Genomic DNA, 22,238 nt, shown 5'->3' on the forward strand with positions numbered 1-22,238 from the left:
GCCTCTTCCTTCACCTTTCCCACAGGGTGTCCCTTCCAGATTTCCCACCAGAGTCTCCCCTGATAGAACCTGCACAGTGAAAAAAGAGTCATCTCTCCAACCAACTGTGATGCGTCAGTTCATCCAGTTTTACTCAAGACAACAGAACTGCCAGAGCTTTCCATTAGCAGGAGGTGAGCTGTGATGTTATTACAACCATCAATAAAGCAACATGATGCTCTGCATGTAAGCTCTATATGTAGTTGAAATTCAGGCAAACATACAATTTCCCAGAGTTTTTGAAATGCAAGCATATCTCGTTTTATTCAGCTTTGCTTTCCTGTACTTCACAGATACTATGGGGCTTTTGTTTTTCTTTTCTTTTATGATTCGAGGATCTGTAGCAATCCTTTGTTGAAACATCTATCAGTGCCATTTTTGCAACCTCTGCTCACTTCATGTCTCTCATAGTTTGGTAATTACTGCAATATTTCAAACTCTCTCATTATTATACTTGTACGGTGCTCTGTGGGCAGTGAACTTTGACATTACTATTGCAAAAAGGTTATGACTCACTGAAGGCTCAGAGGATGGGCATTTTTTAGCAATAAAGTATTTTTAAATTAATGTTTGTACCTTGTTTTCCTAGGCATAATGATGTTGCACACTTAGTAGCCTACAGTATTTTTTGTAAACAACTTTTATATGCACTGGGAACTCCCCAAATTTGTGTGTGACTCATTTTATTTTGACATTGATATTTTGATATTTGATTATTGGGCTGGTCTGCAACTGAACCCACATTATTTCTGAGGTATGCCTATACTGAAAATAATTGGAAACACCCCATTATCAACATAAGAAAGCTTTATGACACAGGATCCCAGCTGCCCCAGAGGAACCACACAAATGTCTAAGATCATGTTCCAAGTGCCCAGGGCCTAAGGAAAGCCAGCATGGCTGTCAAAGAAAAGAGTCGTAGTGAAGAGAAGGAAGAAGAGGAGGAAGGGGGAAGGAGAAGTTGGGATTGAAATGAAAACATCTTAACCTTCATGTGCTGTGTGGAATGAACCTGGGGAGTGTGCAAAAGATGGCCAGATGTCCTGCAACTGGTGTGCAGCCCACAGTAAACCTCTTCTAAAGAGCCGCTCAGTAGTCTGGGCACACCACCAGGGACACCTCCCCTGGACCTGGGTTTGCTCATCCTGCATCACTGTGACCCGGAAGCACACGAGAGTACGCTGTACGTGCAGTCACTAACTGAGTTCATCTCTCTTGATTACCCACAACATATAAGCATTATGAAGAGCTTTGGGAACATACGGTCATAGCCAGACTTTGTTCTGGCTTTGTGCCTTAGGGAATAATAGTCATAGCCAGACTTTGCTCCATGGAGTGTATGAGTTAGACAGAAAGTACGATAAACTCATCAAACAACAATAATATAAAGTACGACGTACATAGCACACACCAGGCAGAAAGGACTAAGGGAGCTGTGAGGAGCAGGAGGGGTGGTAAGAGCAGGTCTCACGGTGGTCATCTGAGCTGTGCTTCAGTGAACACATCACCAGCAGTGAGCTATTTAAGGATGGGGCCCTGAGTCACTCATCTTTGAAGCCCAGGCACCTGGGGATGGAGGTAGAGGGAGGAGGCAGATGGAATGGGTAGAGTGCACTGTGGGCATTCCCAGGGTGACCTCAGTCTCGGGGTGGAAGACAGGTCTGCAAAGCAGTGGGAAGAGGGCTGGGAAGGATCGGGAGTTCCAAGAGAGAGAGGAGGACGAGCCCAGAGAAAGGATGGGAAATGCCAGGAAAGAGGGAAGAAGAATCCAGAGGTAAGGCCCCTGATCTCTGGGGAGTTTTGTGCCTGTAACACGGATGCTGCTGAGGCTGGATGTTAAGGGAAAGGGGCTGGAGGTTCCCCCCAAGGTGGTCTGAAACTACTGTGAAAGGAAAGCGAGGTGCCCCCGGGCTGGGAAGCTTCCCAGCCCCATCCAGAAGCCACAGGAGACCATTTGGCAGTGCCCCTAGGAAGGAGGCTCCATGGTGACTTTCCAGGCTTTTCTTGATTTGGCCTCACTGCAGCCACCAGGCAGGGGCCACAGAGGGGACAGGGTGACGTTCGGGTCTCGTCTGCTTCCCAAACCCACCTTCCCCTCCCCTGCACCGTCTCCAAAAGGGGGGACGTTGTTAGAGCTGCTCTAGGCAGCACTGGCCAGGCCATTCAGGAGTCCAGGTGTGGTCCTGGGCCCAAGATATTACAAGATAATATTGGTCAACCAGAATGTGTATGGTGGGAGGTAATCACATATTTGGTAAGTGCTTGAGTGACTCAGGTGTGCTGCTGCTAAGTCACTTCAGTCGTGTCCGACTCGGTGCGACCCCATAGACGGCAGCCCACTAGACTCCTCTGTCCCTGGGATTCTCCAGGCAAGAACACTGGAGTGGGTTGCCACTGCCTTCTCCCAGGTGTGCTGAGCCTGGCACATTTCCGTTCTGTCCTCAGTTACGCTCGGTGTTACATCACACAAACATCACGTATGTGTCTTGTGCCACTGTTCTAGGCTCCGGGGATAGAACCACGAATGAAGTAAAGTGCTCCCATTCAAATGGGCAGAGGCAAGTGAGTGCTTACTCCATCAAGTGGTGACAAGTACAATGGAGAAAAGTTAAGCACCAGTCCCTGGTGGTCCAGTGGTTAAGACTCTGCACTTGTAATGCAGGGGGCGCTGCTTCAATACCAGGTTGGGAGACTAATATCTCACATGCTACGTGGTGTGACCAAAAACACCCAAATAAACAGTTTTAAAAAATCCAATTTAAAGGGGGAAAAAGGGGGGGACTTCCCTGGTGATCTAGTGATTGAGAATCTGCCTGCCAATGCAGGGGACATGGGCTCACTTTCTAGTCCAGGAAGATTGCACATGCTGCGGGGCATCTAAGCCCTTTTTCTGTAACTTCTAAGGCCTGTGGGTGGCAACTACTGAAGCCCACATGCCTAAAGCCTGGGCTCCACAAGAGAAGCCACTGCAATGAGAAGCCCGCACAGTGCAATTAGAGAGTAACCCCTGCTCGCTGCAACTAGGGAGTAGATCCCAGTCGTTGCAACTACAGAAAGCCTGCATGCAGCAATGAAGACCCAGCGCAGCCAAAAATAAATGAATAAACAATTTTTAAAAATCTTTAAAAGGAAGCAAGAAAATGGGATTGAGGCAGAGGAACTGGATGGGAAGGAGGAGATGATACTGTGAATGGGGTGGTCAGTGTAAACTGCACCAAGAAGAGGACATGTGACCTGAGGTCTGAGTAACATGTGGGAGTGAGGATACCTGCGAAAAGAATATTCCCAACAGAGGGAGCCTCAGACAATAAAATCTTGGCACTCAGAGCTGTGGACGCTATATGCTGTGGACACTATATAAGATACCGTGGGCATTGTACAAGATACTGTGGCCGCTATAAGATACTGCTCTTTATTCATTTACAGTCTAGTAGAAAACTTCTTCAAAGATGAAAGTAATTATAATAAAAGGTAGAGTGTGAAACTCTACATCAGTCAAGGAAAGATACTTTTTCATCCTAGAAACTGTGAAGGAGAAAAACCTGTACTGGCCTGAAAACAAGCACGGTTTAGACCATATTGTTGGAGGAGGATGGACCCTGTATGGAGAACGGCACCCACAAGGAGGCAGGACGGTGGGTGCAGGTGAAGGAGGACAGCTGTCTTTAGAAACAGTTGAAGAGCTATCACGTGGAAGAAGAATTCGAGTAAGTTTCAATATCTCTAACAGGCAGAGCCAGAACCGATGTATACAAATTTCAAGGAGGCAGATTTCCACTCACGATGAGAACCGACTTTTAACAAAAGGGACTGACCGCAAGTGGGGTGGGCTACATGGGGAGGAAGCGTTTGTGCAGGATGCGGGCTGCCTGGGAAATGTGGCTCAGGAAGCTTCCAATTCTCAGACGTAATGGAAAGCCATTTTACCTTTTCAGGCCTCTAAGGATGGCAAGTACCTTGGTGTATTCCACTTAGGACAGTGCATGGCTTAGGGGTCTGTAACAGCATTCTCTGACTATAGCTCCTCAAAGCAGCAGATTACTGGCTGACAAGTTCCTCCTGTCTGTCTCGCACGCACACACACACACACACACACACGCGCATCACTGTTACCTCCAAGCCTAAAGAAGAACTGGAGGTATCCCCCTCCTTGGCATAAACCTCAGCTGGCAGAGGACCCTCCTGAACTACAGCCCCCTTCTTTGGATGCTGAGACAATCTGGTGGCTCCCAAGTATCAGGAGGTTACCCCTTGCCTCCTCTTAAGCCCCCTGTGCTGCTCCTTTTCTTTACAGCCAAGTCTTCCCTAACCCCACTTCCCGGGTTGCCTCAGGCAGAGCAGGGCTCAGGCACAAGTGTGGGGCAATGGATTGGGGCAGTGGCGACGCAGTGAGCATGGAGCTGTGCATGTAAAGCCCAGGGCACCGAACGGAACACAGGTGCATGCGTTGTCCTGGTGTGGCAATTACATCCTAAGCAGTCCCTCTCCAAAGGCTCCTTAGGGCCTGTCTTTCCTTCTGGCCATGACGTGTGCTCAAGACTTCTTGCTAATTCTCCTCTTCATTCAAGCCAGTCTCATTATCAATGCTGCATTCTGGCACAAGCAGGAGCTTTCTTTTATGGACAGTACTTAAGAGCTCTCAGAAAGCAATCTTCCCTGCTTAAGAACGTCCGGGGAAATGTGGCCTAAGAACCACATGGCCTGATTCTAACTGTGGATGCACTCAGGGCATTCCTCCATTGCTCAGCACACACCCATTCCAGGCACAGCACTGCAGCTCTGTGAACACATCTCTCTCCCTGGGCTGGACACCACCCAGGTCCCTCCTCCCTGAGGCTATAGCTCCAGGGTCAGAAGGAGACCAAGGCAGATGGAGGCAGGAACTCTGAGGGTACAAACTTGGCATGCATAGCAGGCCTCCTGACTTCCGGGCCACACCCGACAGATGTGCCAGAAAAGAAGCCCCCGTCTCCAAGCCCTCCCCACATCCCACCTGGTGTTCAGGCGGTCCTGGTACTTCTTCACTTCTGCACTGCGTGGGTGGTTACTCTCTACCAGGCTGTTGGCAGCAAGGTTCACGCCATCAATCTGAGTCATCAACGTCTTCATTTCCTGGTCCAAGATGTCAAACCTGATGTGGACAGAGAAAATGAGGATTGCTAAGGCAGCGGTGGCTTTTGCTTTCTGCCACGCTCTTGCTTTCTCCTTCCACCTCCTTCCACCAGGTAAGAGGGGAGAAAGGAGAAAGGTGTGCTGACACTCCCTCTTTTCTGGTTCATGGGTCCAGTTTCATGGTTTAGCATTTCCTGGATGAGCCTAGGAGAGACCTGGTTACTTCTACAGGCCAGTGCCTCAACAGAGATGGAGGAAAAATGAGGTGTGGGCGGTGTTGATGGCCACAGAAAGCACCTGCCACACCTCCACTGGCCCAGCTGCTGCTCATGAACACGGTTCCACTGCTTCCACCCGAAGGATACCTCCCCAGTCAGGTGCTCCGTCCCTGGGGAGGAGAAGGGCGCGCTGCTGAGGCTGTGGGCATCCTGTGTTATGAAAGCTGACCCCGCTGAGATAAGAGCCCAGGTCCATCCAGCATCAGCATGGGACCACTGGGACAGGATCAAGGAGTGGCCTCTTTCTCTCAGCTCCTTGGATTCTGTACTCAGGATGCTGGGGACAAGCCTTGCCATGCTGGAATGCTGATGGAACTCAAATACTGCAAATGAGAGTGGCCTTGGACTGACAGTTTACAAACTGGTCTCTGAGGCCCCTGAGGGTTCATGTGGTTTAGGGACTGCCACCAAAAGACAGAGCTTATGGGCTCTAGCCTCTCACCTCCCCCTTAATCATGTCCCCTCCGCTTTCCTCTGTGTTACATATCAGGGGTTCCATATACAATTCATTTGAACAAAGGCTGTTGTCACTTAAAAGTCATTGAACACTTGGACTAGAAAGAGCCCCTTTGGGAAAGGCCCCGGGGTGGGGGGGTGGTGTGAAGTACCCAAAGCCACAGAGCCAGATGAGAACTCGTGACTCCTGGTGCCTGGCCTCTGGGACCAAGGGCATCCGATAGCTTCTCAGAGAGGGCCTTGCCGATCTGGAGGCTGTTTGGGGACTAGGAGCGCAGACTGTAGGGGGTGGTGAGAGGGGAGGGCCAGCTCTGACCTGTGCTGCACGACCTCCAGGTCCTCCAGCGTGTCCGGGATCTCCATCTGGGCCAGCCACTTCCCCTTCTCGCCCATCCACAGCTCACAGGCATCTGTCTCCCCAAACACCGTGTACAGGTCCAGGGCATCCTGCAGCCTCTGCTGCCGCATGTCCGCCTGGGCCACCACCTGCTGGTAGAGATCCCGGAGGGCCTGCAGCCGGTTGGTCACATCTGGGGAATCCTGGAACCCTTGGGGGAAGGCCTGCGCCTGCTGTTCCAGGTGCTCCATCACTCCGCGACTCTCCTCCAGCTCCTCCAGGAAGTCCTTGTGCTTTTTCCCCAGGGCCCGTGTGGCCCCTTCATCGTGCCCCACGTCTTCCCCTGAGAGCAGCCGGTGGGCATCCTGTAGCCAGGCCTTCAGATCATCTGCATCACCCTGGAACTGGAAGAAGTTCTCAGTGTCCTGGAGGTTTTTCTTGCAAAAGGCAGCCAGGTCCTTCAGCTCGTTCCACTGGTCAGACACCTTCTTGATCCGGACCTCAATCCGCTCATGCCCAAACTGCTTGCGTGCCACCATGCCCTCAGCCTCCCGGAAGATCTGGTCCAGGTGGGCATCCAGCCCACGCAGCTCATCCTCAAAGGCTTTGTGCTTACGCTGCAGGATGAGCACGCTGGTCAGGTCCTTGCCATAGTCCAGGGAGGAGTAAATCTGCTCCTTCTCCTTGATCCAGCTCTCGGCCTCATCCATCTCCCAGAAGAACTTACAGAGCTGCTTGGACTGCTCCAGCTGGGCCTTGCGCCCAGCTGCCGTGTTGCTCAGCTCCTCGAAGCACTGTTCCAGGTGGCTGACACGATCCTGGATGACCTGGGGGTCACAAGGCTGGTACCCTGGATGGCATGGGAAGAGGAAGGACAAAGGGGACAAGGGCTTCATCATCTCTGGGCAAGCTTCAGATCTAGAACCACACCACCTAGAACCTACCATCTCACTGGGGCTTTGGGACCGGATGCATGGGGTCTCAGGTGCTCAGAGGATAGGCTTTTAATTGGTTCTTAATAATGAGTTTCCACTAAAACTCCAGGAATAAGAGAGGTTAAAAGTTGGATCAGCTCTCAGTAGAAATGCAAAATGTGAAATTATTTTTAAAAAGACCCAGGCATTAATTTCTAGATGATTCTTCCGAGAGGCAGCAGGGGTCACCTATTTAAGACCTGAGCTAGCCAAAAGGATGAAAGACGAAGGATGCCTTCTTGGTGCTTACACACCTTTCTGATAATAGACGACTGAAGCAGTCGCCTACTCTCTGGAGAATTTTGCTCTCCCTCAAACTTCTTTCTGGTACCACGTGTTGGTGAAAGAGGCAGAATTCTACGGCTAGATTTATCCACCCTGGGGTGCTGGAGTGCTGGGCCAGAGGCCTCAACAGAAAAACCTCAACCCGCAGCCTTACCTGGCCCCTCAGTGAACTGCAGGGTGGCTGTGGTGATGGCCTTCACTTTGTCCCCTTGGATGGCAATGTCAGCCTCCATCAGCTTGTGTTTCTGTAGCAAGTCCTCGACCTCCAACAAGTGTTTCCCAAACTCAGCAGATAAGAGGTGAGCCTGGCGAAGAGGACAGACAGGGCAGAGGGAGTAAGGAAAGGTGAAGAGACCCTCATGCTGGGAGAATAACCTTCCTAAGAGAGGGTCTGTGGCACTGGGGACCAGGATGTCAGATGCAGCTGGAAAATGCAGCTGCTCAATGGGAAAGAGGCTACAGAGCAGGAGTTCCCATTGGGGGTGCCCATCAGAATCATCCAGGGAGCATCTTTCAAGAGATCAAGTCCTATACTCAGTCTGCCCACGTGTGCCCCAGGGGTGGGACCTGGGTGTACATATTTTAAGAAAGTTCCACGGGGGACTTTCCTCATGGTCCAGAGGTTAAGACTTCACCTTTCGTGCAGGGGATATGGGTTTGTTCCCTGTCGGGGAGCTAAGATCCTACATGCCTCAGGGCCAAAAAAAACAGAACACTGCAACAAATTCAATACAGACTTTAAAAATGGCCTGTATCTTCAGGATGGGGAACACATGTACACCCATGGCTGATTCATGTGAATGTATGGCAAAAACCACCACAATATTGTAAAGTAATTAGCCTCCAATTAAAATTTAAAAAAAGAAAAAAAAAAGATATAAAAAAAGGCCTATATCAGAAAAATCTTAAAAAAAAAAAAAAAAAAGGAAAGAAAGCCCCAGTCAGTCTGCTGTGTCTTCAGTTGAGAGCCGCTGTGATAGCAGGAGAGGAGACTCAGACTTCCCAGTGGCCCTGGATGCCAAGGTCTGGATGCCAACTAGATTCAGATCGTGATTACTCAGAGCCCGATTCTCCAGGCTCCTGAGGGAGGTCTGTCTCATCCAGGCCCTGCAGGCTGGCACCTGTGTAACTATGAACCCCAGATTTCTTGATCACCGGGGATACAGCAGACAGGAGCAGAGCGAGCCAAGCTGCTGAGAGACAGATGCCATCAGACACTCTGCTGCCTTAGATGCTCTGCTCTGACTCGGGCGTGGGGCTGGGAGGTGCCTAGGAAGCACAGCTCGCTGAAGCCCCAGGTGGAGGGGGTGGGGGTGCCCAGGCCCACCTTGATCCCGTCCATCCAGTCAATGCTGTGCAGCATGTCCTGGAAGAGCTTCTGCAGGTCCAGCGTCTTCTCCAGCCTCTGGCGCCGGGCCTGCAGCAGCTCCTGCAGGTAGTCCCACAGGCGCAGGATGTTGTCCTTGCGGGCCATGATGCGCTTCTGATCATGGTAGTTCTCCCGCTCCAGCTCCTGGGCCAAGTCCTCCAGGGCCCGCACCCGCTCCTCATAGGCGGCCGTGTCTGTCTCGATGGCCTCGTGCTTCTTCTTGGCAGCCTCCACTGCTGCCAGGTCGTACCCGAAGTTATCCTGTCCCCCAGGGAGAAAAACAGGCAGTTTGGTTAGGGTCCCCTTGGTTGGTCCCCAAGCACAGAGAAATGGCAGGTCTTTTAGGAGCAACTTCTGCAGGAGAAAGCCCTTCTGCCATCTTTTTCAGCCTACCTTATCAGAGACAAGTTCCAAAGACTAAATGTCTCACGAGAACCTTGGCAAAAAGCTCGTGATTTTACTCACTGGGCCATCCATGTGATGACTATCACTAACAGAGCTCTTTCCCACCTGCTGGCACTCACCACCCTGCCTGGAGAGGACCTGTTCTGGGCAGGAAGGGGCTTCTTACTGGAAACCCTGCAGCTGCACACAGAGGGCTTGCCCTATGCTCTCTGGGGCGCCTGCACACTCTCCAGTTCTTTCAGAATGCTTGCTTCCCCCTTCTAGATGGAATTTAATTTGATGCCAAGATCCAGGTGGGAAGGGACAGATGCTCTCATGGAGAATCAGTCCTGGGGTCAGTTTTTAGCTAGTGAAATGTGACACAGTCCTCAAGGCCAGAGTCCAAGGGGTGTCTGACACTCACAAGGTGCACAGCTTCCATCGCATCCCCAGAGGACCCCTGAAATATCAACTTGAACTCTGGCTCTGGGTGATGCTCCTGGCTCATGGGGGATAACTTTTGGGGCCATTTTTGGATTGTGTGGCTCTTTCTTAAAATGAGACTTAATAGGGAATTCCCTGGAGGTCCAGCGGATAAGACTCCACGCTTCTAATGCAGGGGGCCCAGGTTCGATCCCTGGAGGGGAACTAAGATCCCACATGCTGCCACTAAGCCCATGCACTGCAATGAAGACCCAGTGCAGCCAAAAAATAAATAATTAAAAAGTGAGACTTAGTCGATCTGGGAGAGTTCCTTTTCAGATATCAATCCCGACCCACCCAATCACAGGAAGCAGGGCTGCAAGGCCTGTGGAGAGGCTTGTCCCGCTCTGCCCGCCCCACCGTCTGCAGCCCCACGTGCACCCCACTACCTGGGCCACGAGGCGCTGGTTTTCGTTGAGCCACGTCTCTCTCATGGCAGCTTTTCTGTCAAAGCGCCGGGCCAGCTGCTCCAGCTTCTCCTGCCGGATGAGCTCATCCCTCAGGGCCAGCTCCCGCCGGTACTCAGCTTCCTCCAGGCTTTCCCAGGCCTGCGCGGGGAGGGGCAGATGAGAGCTCTTGGGATTTGGGGGTCCCATCCCGACTCTTTCACCAGTACTGAGTGATTTGAGGAATCTAGACAGAACCCAGCCTTCAGGTTTTCCTGTTTAAGCCAACTGAAGATTCAGGGAGCACTGATCACGACCTCCCAGTCCCCTCTTCCCCTAAACTGGCCTTCCCGTAAGTCAGTGTTGGTTTCATATAGTGTTATTGCCTCTGTGGGTGCTCAGTAAATTCCTATTGAGTAAATGGCCACCACCATTCCACTGGAATTTCCAGGCAGTGGTAGGCCTCCAAATCTCCAAAGTGTCACAAGGCATTCGCCTTCATTAAAAGTAGTCGATATTCCCTAAAAGCCCTCCAGGTTCTATAGAGAATAGGCTATAAACTGGACTCTGGGCATCTGAAGAGGGGACTGCACAGGTGGACAGTGGGTAGAGCCAGACCTCTCAGTGCCAGGCTTGGATAGTACCCTCAACAGCCAGCTGGTCATTATTGACAGCACAGAGAGTGGCTTGGCTTAACCCTGCCCAGGAACCATTCCCTATGCCCTCATTAGGAGAAGCTCAGTTAACCCACTGGCAAGCCTGCTGAATCCCCATTCTCATGGCATTTGAGCTGGAACTGTGTAGCCACTGCCTCTTTTTCTTTTTTCTTTTTTTGAAATTGAAGTATAGTTGACTCACAGTATTGTATTAGTTTCAGGGGTATAGCATAGTGATTCAATATTTTTATAGATTATACTCCATATAAAGTTATCATAAAATATGGGCTATATTCCTTATACTGTATATTAAATCCTTGTATCTTATTTATTTGATAGGTAGCAGTTTGTACCTCTTCATCCCTGTCTCCTATCTTGCCCCTCTCCCCACCTCTGAATGGAAGGATGGTGGGTAGAGTCTGACCTCTCAGGGCTAGGCTCAGACAGCTCCCTCAATAGCCAGCTGTGTCATTAACAACAGCACAGAGAGTGGCTTGACTTAACCCTTTCCAGGGACCATTCCCTGTGCTTCTATCAGGAGTTGAATCAACCCACTAGCAACGTGAAATGGAAAACGCGGCTGTACCCGGTTGATGTCGGACACCAGTTTCCCATCGTGGGGCGTGTACACTTTCTGATTGTTGGCTCTCATCCGGGACTGGATGGTAAAAAGTAGGACTTCCAGATTCCCCTTCTCCTGAAACCTGTGGAAAAAACAGAGGTTGGGTGATGAGTGTTGAGACTCCCACAGCCAATGTTTCTTTCTTAAGTAAACATGGAACCCTGGCATCTTGGAGCGTGGATAGCAAAGCATATTTCTCTTTAAAAAGTAAAAAGAAACACAGCATTGTAAATCAACTATACTTCAGTAAAATTTTTTAAAAGTAAAAAAGGATAGAGGATCTATATGTTTTACCTGTTACAACATTAGTCTATCATACTCACCACCTGAGACCTAATAGGGGTTGAGTCTTTGCAACATAAATCAAAGAAAACACAACTACTGCAGTGTTTGCTTATCATTTGTTTCCATGGGGGAATGGCTAAGTGTTCTGGAAATTCCTGTAGGTATCAAGTGTTACCAATCAATACAAAGAAATTCTTCCCTGTTCTACAAATGCTAAAGGCTCCCCACTAGCTCTTTACTCAGTTTTTTATGGAGTGAGTCAATAAGCCTTTGAAGCAGCATTATCCATGTAAGAACATATTGCACAGAAAGCAACTTTCACCTGAGTACTAATGAGTTGGCTGTCCTGACAACTGTCCAAAAGTCCAGATGCTTCTGAGGGGGGAGGAAAGGCTGGGCTCGGGGAGGATCTCAGGGGGAGGGGATGATGGCAGCTGGATGGATGTCGAGAACCCAATGTCCAGATGAGCTCCAGGTAACTGAGTATTTTCCCATTTCTGCACGTGGCCAAGTATCTACCCACTTTTCCCTCATCCTTGTGGCAGTCGCAGATCAGCTGGTAAGCAAGGTTCCCAGGTGCCCGAGGCCAGCCCATATACCTGCTGCTCATAGGCACGTCAAGGAGGCTGTGACCTTGAGCACTGTCTTATGCAGCCAAGAGCTACCACCCCTGTGTGCAGTGCCTGGTAGACTCACGGGAGGTATTACCTGGATTGGGCTTAGGACTTTAAATATGGTTAGTATCAGGCCAGAAATCAGATATTCATTTATAGTACATTTTAGACTCTGCGTCTGGCCTTTCCCTGTTTGCGAGTCATGAATGAACGAGCAGGGGAGGAATAAAGCACAGGTACCACCAATGAGCTAGAAATCTGTTTCAGGGGAGCTGGACAAGCTGAGGGCAGGCGAGCTAGAATGCCGTGTATGTACGTGTGCGTGTGTGTGCACACGCGTGGCTGTATTTGCGTGTGCATATGTGCACGCAGGCCCTGCACACACTGCAGTGGAGCAGAGTCCCAAGAGGCAGGCTAAGTGCTCTGCTGATGGATGAGCAGTGACAGACGGGAGAGAAGAAGGATGTGTTTGATGATCAAGGAGGCCGCACATGGCGAGCTCTGGGGCTGCGGATGCAGAGGTCGTTACTAGAGAACAAACCCACAGCTCGGTGCGCAGGAAAGAGGAAGTCTCCAGCACAGGTTCTTTGAAGAGATTCTGAAGCCTGAGATTTCACTCCCGCTCCCCACTCAGGGATCTGGATCTGAGAAAGTACTTCCCTTGGCTGAGTCAGGGGTTACCCAATGCAGGCTGACAGCTTGGGAGCAGGGAGACAAGACAGGATGAAGCAGGTGACAGACAGGCAGCTCCCTGACATCCAAGACATGCCTCTCAGACCCCTTCTCCAGGCCCTCTCACCTTTGGGAGGTGGTTTCTCAGCAGTTGATGCCCACCCTCCCAGGTGCCCGGGCCCTTACTTGGGTGGCTTCTCGACGGTGCGGTAGGTGCTGAAGGCCTGCAGCTGCTGCTGGACACCGGCCAGGGAGTTGGCAAACTTGCGGCTGTTCAGGATGGTGATGGTCTGCTCGATCCAGGTGAGCAGGTCCGAGGCCAGCCCACTGTACTTCTCAATCATCTTCTCAGTCTCAATGGCGTGGTCGATTACCTAGGGAATCACCTTGTAACTCATTCTCATGAGAAGAGTGAGGACATCAGTGAAGATGCCAACGGGGACCACAGTTGAGGTGGTCCTCCTCCTCGCAAGCCCTAGAGTGTTTATGTTGGCTTTGTCCCCAGAGCCCAAGACCACTGCTGAACAGAGGGCTGGATAGGTGGCGCAGGAGGGACCCAGCTGTGTTTGCGATCAGGAACAGCTCCCCGCCCTCTCTCACCCTGTAAAAGACTGGAAAGCCCATTGTCCCAGGACATCAGTCACCAGAGGAGCCAAAGTCCTGTTTATTTAAAAATGGGTATTAAGGATCGAGGTCATTGGAAATGACCCTGATGCTGGGAAAGATTGAGGGCATGAGGAGAAGGAGGCAACAGAGGATGAGATGGTTGGATGGCATCACTGACTCAATGGACAGGAGTTTGAGCAAGCTCCAGGAGATGGTGAGGGACAGAGGAGGCCTGGCATGCTGCAGTCCATGGGGTCGCAGAGTTGGGTATGACTGAGCAACTGAACAACAAAGATGGAAGGCTTCCAGGCACTGCCTTTGCTCAACACCAGTGCACAAAGATGAATGAGAAAAGGTTCCTACCCTGGAGGAGCTGAGGACCCAGCGTGAGGGTCTGTAGAATGGGGTGGCTCCCGGGTTGGCTATGGAAGCCTGAGAGATCTGACACCACAATAGACTAATAAGTAAAAGCCTGTTTTGTTCCTGAGGGAATGTTCATGAGACATAGGTCTGAAGGAGGAAGGTGGATTCAGATCTATGACCTTGTTGAGGACAGATTATCAACCTGCGCTGGAATTCAGCTTGGGAGCCGTTAACGTGGCAATGCTTGGCTTCAGAGGAGGCTGGTGGGAGTGATGTGAGCCCTTTCCTATGGCTGGGGTCCAGACATAAAGCTCTTAGGAGAGAAAGGGAGTGTCTGTCAAGGCCTGCACATGGAGAGCAGGGAGCTGGGGGCCCTGGTTTCACAGCAGCTCCGTACCTTACCGACTCGCTTGCCCTCCACCGCCAGCACCTTCATCTTGGAAAAGTAGTGGTAAAATGCCACCACGTAGGTAATGATGGATTTCTCGTCAGGGTTTTCTGTAAAGACATCTGCAAGGGGAAAGTGTGGGCTCTCAGGACCAGTTAGAAGCTGGAAATGTCAGGCTCAAGGGGTTCATCTCCCTGTGTCTCCAGCACGAAGTTCAACTACACGTACCGAGTGACAGGCAAGAGTGGAAGAGGAATGGGGCTGCGGTTTAAGCCAGAGGATGAAATCCATATTAGGACCACAAAGCAAGGAAGAAGGGAAAAGGAGGGCAAGACTACAATGGCTCCCAAGTGGGCAGGGGAGGCATTGGAGCCAGTCTGGAGCTGAAGAGCAGACGGAACAGGGCCCTGGTCCGGCCCCCAGGCCCACATTGTGCCCCCGGCTTGCCCAACACCGCCACATGCCTCCAGGTGCCCTGCCCATCTGGTGGGTGCCAGCTCACCTTCAGGGTCAAGGAGCGGGATGATGCCCAGCTCACGCTCGGCCACTTCGAAGGCGTGTTCCAGGTTGTGCCGGGCGTTGGAGTCCTTCAGCTTATCGAAGTCGATCAGGTCAGGCCTGGGGATGAAGCTAGACTGTTAGAGGGCAGGGGGCATGGTGTCCCCCATCAACAGGGCAAAGACCCTGGGCAGATGCAAGGAAGGGGCTGAACAGGAGGAGTGAGAAGAGGACATGGGATGGAGGAGGGAGCCGTGAGCACCAGCATGTGGGGAAGGAGGATTTAAGGGAGGCAGGATGCTGAGGGTGAGAGGAGCAGGCACAGGGGGTTTAATGTTCCTGTGGAGCTTGGCTAGTAACCTACATGCTAAGTGCAAAGTATCCAAACCCCCTTCCCCGCATGGGATCCCCAGCTCCCGCAGCCCGCTCCCCCTTCTTACCGGTGCTTGTGGATCAGGGCGTTAAAGGCCAGGCCATCCTTCCAGCTGGAGGTGAAGTTGGTGACATTGACGTGGGGGTAGCTGCATCCAAGAGAAACATTAAGACCTAAGAAACAGATTCTTTTGAGGTCCCTACAAGTGTGTGAAGGAGAGGGGTGGACCTGACCCTTCTCGAACGGTCAACAAGACAGCGGCTGTTAAGCCCCACAGAGAGGCTCCCCCATCAGATGGGCCCAGAGACACTCACCCCCACAGACCCCACGGTCTGACCCAGGCAACTCTGGGATAGAATCCTACATTCCGGGCCTCTAAGAATCAGGTCGGGATAGACTTTGCATTGAATATGCCCAAGCTGCTATAGTTCTGGTAATATGTGGGTGGGGGGTGAAGAGGGTGGTGGGGACATGTTAGCGGCTGGTCCCCAGGGCATACCCTGCCGTCTTCATCTGACACCACAGGAGCAACGCGTCCTTGGCTGAGCGCGTCTCACGGCCTTCTTGAGTTTGGACAACGATGTCCTGAATCTGGGGGCACGGGAACAAGAGAGGGGAGACTGAGATTTGCATCTGGCCCAGAGTTCTCCCTGGAAGAACCCCCTTCCTCTTTCCTCCTCTGGTTACCAGCCCTGCAGCCACACCACAGGCTGGGGCCTCGGGTCCCAGAGGCCTGCTACCCTGCTGTACTCCCCAGGTCAGAGGAGACGGCTCCAATCAGAAACTTGAAGGGGAGGCCAAGAATAAATGCACGTTGGCCTCATTCCTCCTCAGGAGGCACGACGCTGTGAGGGCCGTGGGATGGCATGACTGTTGGAAGGTGTCGCATTTGGATTAGTGGCTCCTCTTGCCTTTTCATCCTCCCTGGTTCTGCTGTTATTACCATTTCATCATACACACCCGCAGTGAGTGAGACTGGACCCCCGAGACCACTTACAGGAGATCCTCAGGATGGGAGTTGAGTGTTATTTTTCTTCTCCCGGCCCTTCCCTCCTCCAACTTGGGTTCTTTCTGCCCCAAACCAGCAGGTGGAAGACCCTGCTTTCCTTCCCCTGGGCTTCCTAAATTTCCTTACACAATGAGACCTGGACTTTCAGTGGGAAGAGAAAAGCTTCTGACTGGAAAACACAGCAGCAGATTTTCTGCACTGTCTTTGCAAATTTTGAATCAAACTATTTAGAAAACCAAAGAGTTACCCATGTGGGGGGACGGGGGCAAAAGCAGATCTGGCGAAAGCAGCCAGATCTGAGTCCAGCTCCCAGTTTCTAGCTTCTCTCTCAAAAGACCACGACACTGACTGGGCTGCTCGCGCTCAGCTTCAGCAAGTTGGTGATGCTCAGGATGGTCTCTCCTTCCTACAAGCGCCGTCGCTGGGGACACGCACGTGGGCACTCACACTCACTCACCGTCTTCTCAGGCCCAGGGACCCACCTGGAAGCGCAGGATGATGGTCCAGATGAGGCCGAGGACTAGGCGGTGGTTGCCGTCCACGATGTCGTGGGAGCCCATGTTCTCCAAGTGCACTCGCTGCTCCCTCAGGAACTGCAGGGCCTTGTCCACGTTCTCCAGGCAGTGGATGCGCATCTTCCCCTTCGTGGGCTTTGGCTGAGGGACGCCATTGCCCCCGTGGGCAAGGAAGAACCTCACGGTCACGCCTGGACCAGCGCCTGTCATCAGCATCCACCCTCCATGCCAAACTCCACCTCCCAGCTCACTCCTCGACAACGTTTCAACCCCACCACTTTCAGCAAAATTCAGGGGTTCCCTCCCTTGAGCACCCAGAGCTCTGCAAGTGGGCTGTACCAATACTGTTCCTCGGTCTAAACAGAGCCTTGTGAGTGGTAATAGATGACATTCAGATAAGTAACACAACAGGGAGTTAACTGAGCATCTACTATGCGCCAGGCACACCTCTAGAACTATTTACTGCTGATTGGCAATAAGAGTGGCTTTCAGTTTGGCGATTAAAATAGGTCCATCCTGCCATCTGACCTCCTCCCTCCTCACCCTTGCATGGCCCCAACCAAAGCTCAAGGGACCACCATTGCTGAGTAACTGCATTATCTGAAGGGTTCTTAGTGGTAAGTCTCTCTAGTGGGCCTTCAGTGAAGGGTAAGAGGCATTCTTTAACTTCAGCCTGGAGTTGAAAAGGCAACAGAAGAATGTGGAATCTTTCATTCAAACCCCAAGGCTCTTAGCCTATGCCATCAAGGTACAGGTATCATTTTACACGTGGGAGAAATGAGACAAAGAAGGTCCTGCCTGGTAGCTCCAAGGTCACAGTGGAAGTGACGGAACAAAACATGAGCCTTGACCTGGTTCTCCTGCAGAGGCAGCACTGCTGCTGGGTGAGTTACAACTGAGAGGGCCTGAAATAAATCTCCACTTGTAAGAGTGATGGACACACAGGAAAATATCTTCCACTCTTTCCTCCTGGTTCCACAAAGGATGCAAATTCTCCAGCTGGGTAATGGGATCTGTCTTAGCCTTTGCAAGGAGCCTGAGGGTAAGTTCATTGCAGGCCAAAGATAACCAGATCCCAAGAGAAGAAAGTCAAGGAGGTGGGAGTGGCCAGAAAAAAGGAAGAAATTCTGAGACACTTCAGCAAAATTAACTAAAGTTTTGATCGATATATTAGATGGAAAGTCATTGCATTTATGCTGGGACATACAGGTGGGGCTAGTGGTAAAGAATCTGCCTGCCAATCCAAGGGACACAAGAGATGTGGGTTTGATCCCTGGGTTGGGAAGATCCCCCGGAGAAGGAAATGGCAACCCACTCCAGTATTCTTGCCTGGGAAATTCCATGGACAGAGGAGCCTGGCGGGCTACAGTCTTTGGGCTGCAAAGAGGTGGACATGACTAAGTGACTAAGCACAGCACATGTTTAGATGAGTAAGTTCAGAGAACCAATCAGTCACATGGACACACTGCATCGTTACTATTGCAGGTTGTGAGAAGTGGAGAGGTCCCAGGCCATGTCTTTCCTACAGAGGGGACCCAGGACCAGCCACAGGGCCCAGGGGAGGGGCTTTACCAGCATCTCTCCGGAGAGCACCTCCAGCAGCTTGATGAGCATCCGCCCGTCCCGCAGGTCCTTGTAGAGGTCGGTGATGCGGCAGGACACGTGCACCAGGTGCGAGTTTGCCCATTTCGTGAAGGTCTTCTTCTGAACAACTTCCCGCTCATCTGGGTGGGGAGAAGAACCTTGGGTGAGGTGCCTGAGACTGGCAGAGTCCACTTGCCATGTGATACGGGGCCAGAGGGTTTTTCACCTTAACCCAGAATTGCCCCATCCCTGGCAGAGGAGGTGGGTATATTTATTCTATCCCATCTATCCTATTCCCCTCTGGGGAGCATTGGTGACCAGAGAGCAGCCTTCTGTTAACTTCCAGCACCATGGAATCAAGGTGCCCCGAACCTAGTCACCTGCTTGCCTGTGCCCATCAGAATGCTCTGTACCCCTGGGTCAGCGAGCTCAGATTTCAATGTCAGGTTCACCTGTCCACTCACCCAACAAATACTCCCTCTGTCTAGAAGGCTTTCTCTCTGCCCCTCTATCTCATCCCATCCCTTTCACCTAACTCCTAGTCATACTTTAAGAGTTAGCGGAAACAGTGCTTCTCCGGGAAGCTTTTGTGACCCCTAAGTTGGGTCTCACATGGTGTGCCCTGACCCCCTACATCTGCATTGCTCATTTCTCTCTCCTTGTACTTGGATTCGTTGAAAGTCTGTCTTTCCTGCAAGATTGCAGGCTCCTAGAGTCCAGCAAAGTTGTCTGTCTTGTGCATCTCTATATCCCCAAAGCCTGGAGCCTGGCACACAGTAGGTCTCCGGAGCTGTACTGTAGCTGGCTGTGTGGAGGGTTATCCAGCTCCTACGCCAAGTCTCCTGATACATAAAAACAAAACACACTGCCTGCCCTCAAGGAGCTGCTGGTACGTAGAGGAGAAGGAAGAACATGGAGACAATGAGACCACGTGGAAAATGCGATCCACTTTGGGTGAAGGGTAGTTGGGGCTTGGGCTGGAGGCTGTGCACTAAGTTTTCTTTCTTGCCTCCAGAATGGCAGGCAGGATTTTCCATCTTCAGACCTTGGAAGCTGACACCCTTGGCCTGAATGAGCCTCAGTCCAAACCAGGCTGCTGGCCCAGGCTTTGCCAGTTCAGGTGGGCTACCTCTTAGTACTTCCGTTAAAATAGCTACTGTAAAATAAATGCTGGTATCTGTTTGGTTAGGGCTGGGAAGCTTGATTGAGATGCTGGAGAGAAGACAGGGACTGGGACTTCAAAAAGAATGGAGGACAGGGTAAAAGAGAGAGAGAAGAGGAGCAGAAAAGATAGAAACAAGGAGAGCAGTTTAGTGAACAGCCTGTGGCAAACTGCTTCTGGGCATTGTGGCCGAGGGTTCCAGGTGGGAGCTGACCTGGCAGTATGGCTGGGCCATGGAGGGTCCCTGGGGAGAGTGTGCTCAGATTGGTTACAGTCAGGGCAGACTCCGAGCAGTCCAGCCAGGAGGGAATGTCAGCGCCGTGAAAGCAGGATAAATGTCGGCTCAACTGAGCCCAAACTGTGGAAGGGCTGGCTTCTTCAATTATTAAATATCTGACTTAACAACAAGAGGAGCCCGGCCAGCATGGCCTCGAGGGGATACTCCTGGCGGTTCCCGAGGCTCACAGCATCCAGTTCCTTCCCACTTCGTGGCTATTTTGGTGTTAGCAACTCAGACCCTTTATTCGCTTATTCATTCATTCAGCAATTGCTCACTGTACAGTCATTAGGTGCCAGGCCCTGAGTGGAGGTGGGGCATTCAAGGACAGGAAAGAGTCCCCTCCTCGTTGCAGACAAACTTGATTATAAATATGATGAGTTCTGGAGTCATGTGTAAAGAATTCTCTGGAAGCCATCTAAATAAGACTTCTAAGAAGAGGAAAAATGCTACAACTGACTATACAAATCCACCATAACAAATATAAAATTAAAATGTGGCTTATTCATTCTGGGCCTCTGGGCAAAGTTCCAAGGGGAAAAAAACGCTTATTCTACTGGACCCTTCCCTGATTTCTAGGTTTGCTTCAGCAAAATGTAAGTAAACTTTTGATGATACATTGGAAGGAAAGCAATTGAATTTAAGCTGGAACATGTTTAGATTCAACAGAGCCAGCCTCAGCCCCATGCCACAGTGCATTCCCTAGAGATCAGACCGGCTCCGTAAGAAGCTAACCTTTCTAGTCAGTTGTGGAGGGTTTGTCCAAGGGGCTGGAATTTTTGCCCTTTAGGAGGTAACTGTCTCAAAAAGTCAAAGTCCTTTCTTTCCTTCATCTTTTCTTGTCTTTAAAAATCTAAAGAGTTCATTATGTGGGTGCTGAGACCTGTTTACTTGTGCTCAGCAAAGTGTAAGGAAGAGCTTCTAACTGGGACGTGGAATTTAATTCTAGGCTGCCTGCCTGGTACATGGATCAGTACAGATGTAAATCACGCTTAGAGCTCTCCAGTTCTCAACAAATGATGTGTATGAGGCCTCTAAATGCTGGAACTGCAGGTTTAGAGCTCAGGCAGGTAGGCTCCTGGCTGCCTTTTACATGAAGGCTGGGGTGCAATTGCCTAGGACACCGGGCACCCTGAAACAGTCTGTAGTGTTGAGATGGGGGAAATATTCCAAGAGGCTCACGACTGTTAAGGAGAGGCAGGCCCCGAGGTGGGGATGATTTCCATCAGCTCATAGCCCTGGCCGCTTCTCATCAACATGCTTCACGCTCACTCCCATCAGGTGCTCAGCAAAGCTGTCTGAGTGCAGGAGAGGGAGGGGAGTGGTGCAGAGCAAGCTGGGCTGGGAACCCTGGGGTGCGGACAGACCAGGGAGACAGCCAAGCATTGGGACGGCTGTCCCCAGGGGACCCGGCCCATCCTGCAGGGAACCACTGTGGAAAAGAGGCCTCAGCAAGGCCCTGCCATGGGCTAGGCCTTATTTCCGGGGCCCTAACTCTGCCAGTGTAGGGCAAGGGGCAACTCCAGCACGGACTGACTTGAAACCACCAGAACCTCAGAAAATACTCGTCTCCACAACCATCAAGCTCAGGGCCTCTCCATTCCTGCCTGTTCCTCTCCCCTCCCTTCCTTGACTCTGGCCATCCTCCTCAGAAAATTCCCCTTCCTCTCTGATCAGCGAGCTAGAATCACTGTCTGGGTATTGTGCCCAGCTGATCTTTTTTTTACATTCCCCTTCAAAGGTTTAGTTTGAGGTCAAATAAACCCAACACAACTCAAGTATTTACCCGCTAATCAGTTCATACATGGAAAGTGCTTAAAATGTACCTGGCACACAGAAAGTCTGCATAAACGTGAACTATCATTGCTATCACTGATGTTACTACCATCACCGGCTGCAGGGCCCAGACGCTGCAAGAAGCAGGAGACAGCCTCACTCTCCCCAAAGGCCTCGCAGTCTCGTTGAGGAAACAAGGCAAAGACCCACTGATAGTTTTATAGAGATAAAAAAGAGATAAAAGTGGAGAAGGCAATGGCACCCCACTCCAGTACTCTTGCCTGGAAAATCCCATGGATGGAGGAGCCTGGTGGGCTGCAGTCCATGGGGTCGCTAGGAGTCGGACATGACTGAGCGACTTCACTTTCACTTTTCACTTTCATGCATTGGAGAAGGAAATGGCAACCCACTCCAGTGTTCTTGCCTGGAGAATCCCAGGGACGGGGGAGCCTGGTGGGCTGCCGTCTATGGGGTCGCACAGAGTCGGACACAACTGAAGTGACTTAGCAGCAGCAGCAAGAGATAAAAGACCCTGATGCTGGGAGGGATTGGGGGCAGGAGAAGGGGATGACAGAGGATGAGATGGCTGGATGGCATCACCAACTTGATGCACATGGGTTTGGGCGAACTCCAGGAGTTGGTGATGGACAGGGAGGCCTGGTGTCCTGCGGTTCATGGGGTTGCAAAGAGTCGGACATGACTGAGCTAATGAACTGAACTGAAGAGATAAAGGGC

The 22,238-nt window shown here is 51.3% G+C and overlaps 1 protein-coding gene across 2 annotated transcripts in view; it reads right to left on the reverse strand.

Moving 5' to 3' along the window:
• Positions 1–22,238, reverse strand: part of SPTB (spectrin beta, erythrocytic) — a 130,919-nt gene that overhangs the window by 35,832 nt on the left and 72,849 nt on the right. For both annotated transcript variants that reach the window (XM_027554327.1, XM_027554325.1), the window contains exons 3-15: positions 18,277–18,428; positions 16,672–16,845; positions 15,680–15,771; positions 15,248–15,328; positions 14,812–14,927; positions 14,319–14,431; positions 13,139–13,326; positions 11,346–11,463; positions 10,107–10,265; positions 8,809–9,111; positions 7,636–7,786; positions 6,202–7,072; positions 5,033–5,170 (exon numbers count right to left, since the gene is read on the reverse strand). In XM_027554327.1, coding sequence (XP_027410128.1) covers positions 5,033–5,170; positions 6,202–7,072; positions 7,636–7,786; positions 8,809–9,111; positions 10,107–10,265; positions 11,346–11,463; positions 13,139–13,326; positions 14,319–14,431; positions 14,812–14,927; positions 15,248–15,328; positions 15,680–15,771; positions 16,672–16,845; positions 18,277–18,428 — 2,656 coding nt within the window. The remainder of the gene's footprint in view (positions 1–5,032; positions 5,171–6,201; positions 7,073–7,635; positions 7,787–8,808; positions 9,112–10,106; positions 10,266–11,345; positions 11,464–13,138; positions 13,327–14,318; positions 14,432–14,811; positions 14,928–15,247; positions 15,329–15,679; positions 15,772–16,671; positions 16,846–18,276; positions 18,429–22,238) is intronic.

Source organism: Bos indicus x Bos taurus, chromosome 10, assembly GCF_003369695.1.
Source record: "Bos indicus x Bos taurus breed Angus x Brahman F1 hybrid chromosome 10, Bos_hybrid_MaternalHap_v2.0, whole genome shotgun sequence".
Lineage (NCBI taxonomy): Eukaryota > Metazoa > Chordata > Mammalia > Artiodactyla > Bovidae > Bos > Bos indicus x Bos taurus.